Below are 10,073 nucleotides of genomic sequence, written 5' to 3'. Positions count from 1 at the left end.
CTCTTGAGTTTGAGGCCAGCCTGGGCTACAGAGAGAGTTCCATTACAGCCAGGGCTACACACACAGACCATGTTTTGAACCACCCACCAAATAAGATTGTGAGTGTATATGTGAATGCTTGTGTCCATAGAGGTCAGAGGTTTCAGATCCTCTACAGCTAGTAAGAGGCGACTGTGTGCCAACCTGTGTGTGTGTGTCTGTACGCGTGTGCTAGAAACTGAGTCCCGTAAGAGCAGTATGCACTCAACCACAGAACCATCCTCTCTCTGTCTTTCTTTTTAAACATATGCTTTTTGTGGTACTGGGTGCTGTAGGAAGACCTGCTGCTTGTGATTATCCACCTACTGGGTGTGGCCTCTTATATTGATGTGGACACAACCTGCATCCGCCCTTGGAGCTGATAAAGTGAATGCAGCAAATAAAATGACTGAATCCTGGCAAAAGTCAGTGTGTCTTGCTCTCTGTCTTTTGTTTGTTTGTTTATTTATTTATTTATTTTTTATTTTTATTTTTTTGGTTTTTCGAGACAGGGTTTCTCTAGCTTTGGAGCCTGTCCTGGAACTAGCTCTTGTAGACCAGGCTGGTCTCGAACTCACAGAGATCCGCCTGCCTCTGCCTCCCGAGTGCTGGGATTAAAGGCGTGTGCCACCACCACCCAGCTCTTTTGTTTGTTTTTAATCCAGTGTCTCGCTGTAGTCCAGACTGGCCTGAAACTGCTGTCTAGTGTAGCTCACACTGTCCTTGAATTTGTAACCCCGCCTCAGCTCCCTGAACACAAATGCCTAGATTGACTCTAGTCTTTAAATTAGGAAGAAACTGGTGTCCTAGTGTCATTCTGCCACTGTCATAAACACTGAGAAAAGTAACTTGGGGAGGAAAGGGTTTGTTTGGCTTACACTTCCAGGGCACAGTCTATCACTGAGGGAAGTCAGGGCAGGGACTTGAAGTAGAATCCACAGAGGAATGATGTTTACTGGCTAACGGTTGGGGTGGGGGTGGGGGTAGGGGAGCAGGCAGGGTCTGAACTGTATAGCCCTGGATAACCTGGAACTTTGTAGATATGGCTGGCTTAAAACTCAGAGAGATCTGTTTGCCTCTACCTTCCAAGTCTGGGATTAAAGAAGTCATTTCAGCTAGAAGCTCCCTTCTCCATGGTTTGGTTCCTTCCTGCCCACTCCGCCATCGAGACAGGGTTTCTCAGTGCACACATGACTTAGACCAAGCTGGCCTTGAACTCAGAGATCCACCTGCCTCTGCTGGTGAGTCCCCCATGAGCCCATGGCTACATGAGCACTGGTTTCTGCTCCCCAAGACTTCTAGCCATTCATTTGGAAGGGCAGAAGTCAGCCATGCTCCACCCCAGTGTACCTCAGGGATGGTCAAGGAACATTTTACACTAGGTCTTGAGAGGGAAGTGGCAATGATAGAGGACCATGATTGGCCTTTGTCTTTTTTCCTTTTCTTCCTGCTTCAGCCTCCTGAGTGCAGCCAGGGGTGTTCACTGGGGAGGCCAGATATACTAAAGAGTGTGTTCCCAGAAGCGTTGTCCTGGGGCAGGAAGAGGACCAGTAGGAGAGAGGAAGATAGACATGGGGAGCAATGGGCTGGAGTAGGGTATACAAGCAAAGGACGATGGTGTGTGTGGCATAAATGTCATAATCAATTATCCTTATGCTAACTAAAAATTATTAATTAAGGGGCTGGAGAGATGGCTCAGAGGTTAAGAGCACTGCCTGCTCTTCCAAAGGTCCTGAGTTCAATTCCCAGCAACCACATGGTAGCTCACAACCATCTGTAATGGAGTCTGGTGGCCTCATCTGGCTTGCAGGCATACACACAGACAGAATATTGTATACATAATAAATAAATATTAAAAAATTATTAATTAAAAATAAAAAGCATTGTCTTGAGATCTTTGAATGTCCCACCAGGAATTATGGAGGTGAAAAGCCTATTGCTGATGATCTGAATCTCAAATTCTCTTCCATGTAAGCATGACTTGGGGGGTTATGGTTTTAGTATAAAATGAATTTTCTAGTAATGCGAGAGCCATTATAGATTATAAATAGAACAAAGAGGAGTTTTACTAAGGACATTTCAGAACCTAACCACTGGGGATGCCAATACAGGTTATTGGCAGAGAGCATGATCTAGGGGCTCTGGCTTTAATCTCCGCCCACAATAAACAAATATATATACCAGCGGTGATGTTTGTAGCTATCATATTCATAGAGGATGTATGTATGTGTATATTTACTTTTAGAATTTTTTTAAATATTTATTTTTATTTATTTATTATGTATACAATATTCTGTGTGTATGCCTGCAGGCCAGAAGAGTGCATCAGATCTCATTACAGATGGTTGTGAGGCACCATGTGGTTGCTGGGAATTGAACTCAGGACCTTTGGAAGAGCAGGCAGTGCTCTTAACAGCTGAGCCATCTCTCCAGCCCTACTTTTAGAATTTTTAAAGAATTATTTCATAGTTATGTGTGTTTTGCCTGCATGTATGTCTTTGCATCACATGTATGGCTGTTCCTCTTGGAGGCCAGAAGAGGCTATCTGATCCCCCAGAACTGGAGTTATAGGTGGTTGTGAGGCACCATGTCAATGATGGGAATTGAACCTGGGTCCTCTACAAAAACAACAAATACTCTCTAAACCACTGACCCATCTCTCCAGCCCCGTGTATATTTATTTTTAAATGTCACATAAGGAAATCCATAATACTTAGTTTACTATGTTTTGCTATTGTCGCTTTTTGAGACAGGGTTCTGAACACATGATCCTCTGACCTCAGCCTCCTGGAATGCTGGTGTGAACTCCTGGTCTATGCACAACTGTGGACATTGTTTCATTGGGTTTCAGTACTTGAGCATTTTCATACTGAAATGCTTATTATTTTACAAGAAACTCTGTTTTATCTTTTTTTTTTGGTGGTTTTAATACTGAAGTTTGAACTCATGGTCTTGTGCTCTATCGCTGGGTAACATTTCCAAACCTTTTATTATTTTTGAGACTGGGTCTCACTAAGATGTGTAGGTTGTCTTTGAACTTCTGATTCTCCTGCTATAGCCTCAATAGTAGCTGGGATTAGAGGCATGTGTAAGACAAATCGTGTCCTTTCCTTTTTTTTTTTTCCCTGACTGACCTGGTTGGTACTTGCTTGCTATGTAAGACCAGACTGGCCTCTGCTTCCAAGTACTAGGCTTAAAGATATGTGCCACCAAAATTAAATTAAATTAAATTAAATTAAATTAAAAAAAGATATGTGCCACCGTGCTTGTCCTTTCTTTTGTCTTTTAATTATATTTTCTTTTAAAGAACATTTTAAATTATGCTTGTGCGTGTTTTTGTGTGCATCTGAGGTTTTATACTCCCCGCAAACCTGGGTAACAGGCTGGGTTCTTGGAATTGAACTTGGGTCTTCTGAAAGAACAACATAAGAAACCGTGTTTTGTTTCTCATCGTGCTCAGAGGAATAAAGGAGCCCCGCCCCCGGCCTCGGTCTCGCCTCCCGCCACACTCAACATGGCGGCCGCGCTGGTCCACTAGTGCGTCAGAGCGCATCTTTGGAGCCCAGCTCCGCTCCAATCATGGCGGCTCCGCAACCGGCGGCGGCTGCGCCGAGCGGACTTCTGGAGACATGTGGTCTGGAACCGATTCTGGAAGCGCTGAAGCTGCTGCTGAACCCGGGAGGTGAGAGGACGAGTCTTGGCACGAGGCTGGCCCTGAGGCTCGCGGGGCCGCGGAGACGTCTCCTAGGCTTGCCCTGGCTGCCACAGCATGTTCCCCTCAGGCCCTCCCGGGTTCTCAGTTCCACTCCTGGGGCCGTTTGGGCCCTGTCCAGCCTCACTTAAAACTTAAGCAAACTAAAGCTCCGGAGGGCCCGCGATCCGCTGAATGCTGATACCGGCCGAGGTCCATCGCTCACCTCACTGTGGGCTCCAGCCCCGCTCAGAAGCGAGGATTGTGGCGACACCTTCACACAGGTGTAATGTGAGGTCTCAGCCGCCAGAGGGCTCCGGGCACGCTCGAGATCTGTGCAAAATGCCAAGTGACCCAGCGATGCGGAGCAGGGGCGTTTTGGCTGAGTTTGAGGAAGATTTTTAGGGGTTTCCGTTCTGGTATCAGGGATGTACAGTGACATCTTCTAGTCTTTTGTGTTGAGTTGACCTTTCCCAATTTAGAATCTGAAGGCACCTAGGGAATGGTGAAACCTTGCACTGCCCTTTCCTGTCGAGTCTCAGTTTGTGGTGGTTTGACTGCCCCTGCCTCTCAAGTGCTGGGGCTAGGCAGGCATCACCATGCACATTCTTGTTTTGTTTGGTTTGGTTTTCTTTCTTTTAGACAGGGCATCACCCTCTAGTTAAGGCTGTCCTGGACCTCACGCCCCAAATCACGTGGTCATGTTAGTGGGCCGACCCTGGACCTAGAACACAGTTCTGTCCAATCTCCTTCTCGGACTAAGGCAAATTATTCAGAATAGAGCGTCTGGTGCTGTCTGGAAATGTAGGGAAGCGGGGAAGAAATAAGGCCCTACTTACAAATACAGTATGTATGGTGTGGGGAGTTTGAACTGTCAAGGTAAAGGCACATGTCAGGTGAATGCTCTCCGCTTCAAAAGGCGACCCCAAACGTTACACTGGACTATAGGGAAGTGAAAAGAAGTTAGTCACAGATGAAAGCCTACTAAGTGGCAGTCCCCACAGTGTTCCGTTTATGTGATATCCTTTAGTCTCCTGACATAGGAAGTGCTGGCATTTGTTTTTGCAGAGGAAGGCTTAGGTGCATTGGGAATTGCCCAGAGTAAAACGAGTAAGTGCAGTTTCCTTCCCTAAAAGCATGATGGATATACTATATCGCCTCAAGTAAGAGTCTGTGGCAGCTGGGCAGTGGTGTCCCCGCACTCTGGAGGCAGAGGGAGAAGACTCTCTGTGGGTTTGAGTCCAGCCTGGTCTAGGACAGCCAGGGCTACACAGAGAAACCCCAACTTGAAAAGAAACAATGAAACAAAAGGGTGATGGCAAAATATAGATGTTATTATTTATTAGTCCTATGAATACGTGTGGACCTATTTCTATGAGTGTGTTTGTGTGTGCCATATGCATGCAGGAGCCCACAGAGGCCCTAAGAGGGGGTCAGATTGCCAGGAACTGGAGTTACAGGCAGTTGTGAACTGTCACGTGGGTACTGGGACCTGAACCCCAGTTCTCTCAAGAGCAGTCAGTGGTCTTAACCAACAACCATCCCTCCAACTCCCATATTAAAAGAAAAAAAGAGGCAGGCGGATCTCTGTGAGTTCGAGGCCAGCCTGGTCTATAAGAGCTAATTCCAGGACAGGCCCCAAAGCTACAGAGAAAACTCTCAAAAAAAAAAAAAACAAAAACAAAACAAAACAAAACAAAAAAAACCCAACAACATGAAAAACAATCAAACAAAAAGATTTTTTATTTTGAATTATGTATATGTGTGAGTGTGTAGATGTGAGAGCAGTTAGTGAGAGAGATCCCCTGGAGCTGAGTTTATAGGCAGTTGTGAGCCACCTAACATGAGTGCTGGGCACTGAAGCTTGGGTCCTCTGTTTTAACTTGCTCTTGGAGAGATCCCTTGTTCAGCAATTGTAGCTATTGGGTTGGTTTGGTTTTTTTCCTGTTTGTGATAGGGTCTCATGTATCCCAGACTTGAACTCATGTGATGAATTTATATTTCTGATTCTTTTGCCTCTGCCGCTTGAATGTTGGAATGACAGGCATGCACCATCACAGTTTATGCAGTGCTGGGGAACCAAACTTAGGTCATCTTGACTGCTTGGCAGTCACTCTACCAGCGGAACTACATCTATAACACTGTTTATTTTTTATTTTTTCCTTTCAAGACAGGCAGGCGGATCTTTGTGAGTTTGAGACCAACCTGGTCTACAAGAGCTAGTTCCAGGACAGGCTCCAAAAGCTACAGAGAAACATTGTCTCAAAAAACCAAGAAAAAAAAATTATTTATTTTATTTTTTCTGTATACAGTGTTTTCAGCCTGCATGTATACCTGGGCACCAGAAGAGGGCACCAGATCTTATTACAGGTGGTCGTGAGCCACCATGTCGTTGCTGGGAATTGAACTCAGGTCCTCTGAAAGAGCATCTAGTACTCTTAACCGCTGAGCATTATCTCCATCCCTCTAAAATTATGCTATGTCGTATATGTATGTACTGTGTGAATCGGGATGCTTTTTTTCCCATTTTTTTAAAATAACTTTTTAATTTTTTTTTAAGGTGTGCGCTGTTATTACTTTTTTTTTTTTTATCCCAAACTGACTTTTTTTTTTTTTTTTTTTTTTTTTTTTTTTTTTGGTTTTGGTTCTGGGCATCAAATCTCCGGTCTGTACCTACACATGCTCTACCAGTTTAGTTTACTGCTGCAATGCGTGCATGCGTGTGTATGTGTGTATTTGAGACAGGGTCTAGCTATGTGCCCTTGGCACCTGCTGTATAGAACATGTTGGCCTCAGACTTTGGGGATTTGTGTTTGTGAGTAGCTGTGCTACTCATCTGGCTCTTTTTTTTTTTTTTTTTTTTTTTCGTGAGGGTAGATTTTGGGGGGTGGATGGGGCAGGTCTTATTCTTTTGCTAAAGCTATCCTAAAATTTACTGTGTAGACCAGGCTGTCCTTGACTTGAAACAATCTTTCTGCCTCATCCTTCCAAGTGCTACAGTAACAGATGTACATCTCTAGTCTACCTTGTAAGGACATGTTAAAGGAGAAATAACTGAGGGAGAGCAGCATTATTTTATATGTTTAAATCTCTTTTTGTGTGTGATGCTGGAGGCAAAACTTAGGACCTGACATGTGTACCTCTGTAGATCCCCAACCCTGTCTCAGTGTTTCTGTACTAGTCAGTTTTCATCTCCCTCCCTCCCTCCCTCCCTCCCTCCCTCCCTCCCTCCCTCTCTCCCTTCCTCCCTCCCTCCCTCTAACTTGATACAAGCTAAAAGGGAACCTCAGTGAGAAAATGCCTCCATTAGATTGACCTGTAGGCTTGCCTGTGGTGCATTTTCTTCATTAATGATTGATGTGGGAGGTCACACTGTGGGCGGTGCTACCCCGGGCAGGTGGTCCATGGTTGTATAAAAAGTAAGGTGAGCAGGCCATGGGGAGCAAGCCAGTAAGCAGCATTTCTCCGTGACTTTTGCTTCAATTCTTGTCACGAGTTTTGCCTTGGTATCCCTAGATGATGAACTTTAACCTGTAAGCCAAAGAAACCCATTCCTTCCCAAGTTCCTTTTGGTCATGGTGTTTATCACAGCAGTAGAATCAAACTAGGACAGTTATTACGGATGTTTTTTGTCCTTGCAGACGTCTTGGCAATCAGGGTCCTTTATGCCATATTTTAGGAAATGCATTAGTATCAGGCATGGCACGTGCCTCTAATCCCAGCACTCAGGAGGCAGAGGCCAGGCCAAGTAGTGAGACACTTTTAAAACCAAGCTGGGGAGGGAGGTTGGGGTTTGCTGTTGAAAAAGAAGAGCCCACACACCACATATCCAGGTATGGTTTATTCATCACTTTTACCAGTAGAGGGCAGGGCCAGCTGCTGTATCACAAGGCCTGGGCAGAAAGCACTCTACCAAGCTCCTGCTTTAAATCACAGCCTTTGTACTCCATGCCTGGCCGCAGAAACCGTGTACCATAGGGAGTCATGGAGAGACTGACTGCTGGCCTGAATGTTGGTCGGTGGCTACAGGCTCATGTTTCCTGATAGGAGCACATGTGCTGAAGGAGCCGCATTTCAATGCTACTTGGCCTGGGCAGCCCTAGTTTTATAATCTTTAATTTTATAATTATTTAAATTTAAATAATATTTATTTAAATATTTATTTATTTTATGTACAGAAGTAACGTGATTTACTATAGAAACATTTAAATGTAATTAAATGAAAAAAACCCTACTGGGCAGATGGCTCATTTGGTAATGTGCTTGCTACTTGCTATGTAAGCAGGAGGACCTGAGTTCGGGTCCCCAGCACTCATGTAAAAAAAAGCCGAGGGCAGCAGTTTGTGTCTGTAATCTTAGTACCAGGGAAGCAGAGACAGGAATACTGAAAAACTCCTGTTATTCTGGTTCTCATATTCATATTCCCAAACCCATCCATAGGTCTCATTTATAGCCCAGGTTAGCCCCTACTTCATGACAGCCTTCCAATTTTATCCTATAGTCCCCCAAATGCTAGGGCCACAGGTATAAACTACTTCATCCAGCTCTTTCTCACTATTCTTTTTTAAGAAAAAATTTTTAGATTTATATGTAAGTTTGTGTTTGTGTGTGTGTATGCACACATGTTGGTACATGTGCCTCTGTGTGTGTGTGTGTGTGTGTGTGTGTGTGTGTGTGTGCGCGCGCGCACTGAAGCAAGACAAGGCCTTCAGGTCATCCTCTATCTCTCTCTGCTTTTTCTTTTGAGGCAAGGTCTCGGATTTTAGGGCTCGTGTTTTTCTTGGCTAGGCTGAAGCCAGTGAGCTCTGGTAATCCTGTTTCCACTCAATTTAGAACTAGGGTGACAGGCATAGGCCACATGCCTGGGCTTATTACATGTGTGTTGGGATGCAAACACAGGTCCTCAGGATTGTGTACTCAGAAAATGCTCTTTACTACTGAGCCATCTCTCCAGCCCTGTCTCATAACTCTGAAGAACAATGTTGTAACTGTTTCTTTTTTCTTTATTATTATTATTATTTTGGTTTTTTTGTTTTGCGAGACAGGGTTTTGCTGTGTAACAGTCCTGGCTGTTCTAGAACTCGCTTTGTAGATCAGGGTGACCTCAAACTCACTAAGAACTGCCTGCCTCTGCCTCCCAAGTGCTGGGGTTAAAGGCGTGCGCCACCACCGCCCAGCCCTGTTCTTTTTTATAAGAGCATTTGGTCTTTACTATATATAAAGGGTAGACAAAAGGAGGGAAACTGAAAGAAGAAAATAAAAAAGTATTTTAATCTCATTACCTAGCTGTTACCATTACCAGAATTCTGGGAAATACTGTTTTTACTTTCTATGGAAATGAACTTATATACATAATACATAGTTTTATAACCTTTAAATAACTTTTTATGTACAGAAGCAATGTGACTTACTACAGAAAAACTTAAATGTAATTAAGTGAGAAAAATAAAATCTCTGGGCAGATGGCTCGTTTAGTAGTGTGCTTGCTGTGCAGATGAGTTTGGGTCCCCAGCACCCATGTAAAAGCTTGGGCAGCAGCTCAGTGTTGGTGGTGCGTGTCTTTAATCCTGCACTCGGGAGGCAGAGACAGGTGGGTCTCTGTGAGTTCGATACTAGCCTGGTCTACAGGACAACCAAGACTACACAGAGAAACCCTGTCTGGGGCGGGGGGGAAGCTGAGGGCAGCAGTAGTTTGAGCTGTAATCTCAGCATCAGGAGACAGAAAGAAAGAAAGGGATCCTCAGGGTTCTCTGGCCAGCCAGTCCATCCAATTTGGTGAGCTTTAGGTTCAGAGAGAGACCCTGCTTCAAAAAATAAGTTAGAGCGGTTGAGGAAGACAGCTGATACTGAATTCCAGCCTTCACACACAGATGCTGTGTACCACACACGCATACACACACATTGAGAAAAGAAGAAAGTAAGAACCCTAGCATCTAGAGAATACCATTTATGTGTGTGACTGTGAGCATGTGTGTGTGTGAGTGCGTATGCACGTGTCTCTCTCTCTCTCTCTCTCTCTCTCTCTCTCTCTCTCTCTCTCTCTCTCTCTCTTGTCCTCTGTCTCTGTCTCTCTTTGTGTGTGTGTGGGGGGGAGTGTGGTTTTTAAGCCATCCCAGGATCTTCCTGCCCCTGCTTCCCAAACGCTCTGATATATTTGATTACAGCTTTTGGGTCACAGAGAAAGAGGAAACTGAGAACATTTCCGTGTGCTTGCTCCATTATCCACTGGAATCCCCGTTCCCCTCTTATTAACATGCCTTAATGTGGTACATTTGTTACAGGTGGTGAGCAGTGTTCAAACACTGTTATTAACATAAGTCCATGGTTTACATGGTTGCATTAGTTTTCCTGATGTGTAGTTTGG

The 10,073-nt window shown here is 44.6% G+C and overlaps 1 protein-coding gene across 4 annotated transcripts in view; it reads left to right on the top strand.

The window, feature by feature from the left end:
* The first annotated feature begins 3,549 nt into the window (after positions 1 to 3,549).
* Tango6 (transport and golgi organization 6 homolog) overlaps positions 3,550 to 10,073 on the top strand; it is a 166,055-nt gene continuing 159,531 nt past the window's right edge. For all 4 annotated transcript variants that reach the window (XM_038313299.1, XM_038313297.1, XM_038313300.1 and 1 more), the window contains exon 1: positions 3,550 to 3,700. In XM_038313299.1, the coding sequence (XP_038169227.1) occupies positions 3,598 to 3,700 (103 nt within the window). In that variant the 5' untranslated portion in view covers positions 3,550 to 3,597. The remainder of the gene's footprint in view (positions 3,701 to 10,073) is intronic.

The sequence above is a fragment of the Arvicola amphibius genome, chromosome 15 (genome assembly GCF_903992535.2).
Source record: "Arvicola amphibius chromosome 15, mArvAmp1.2, whole genome shotgun sequence".
Taxonomy (NCBI): domain Eukaryota; kingdom Metazoa; phylum Chordata; class Mammalia; order Rodentia; family Cricetidae; genus Arvicola; species Arvicola amphibius.
This window is presented reverse-complemented; position numbering and strand designations above follow the sequence as displayed.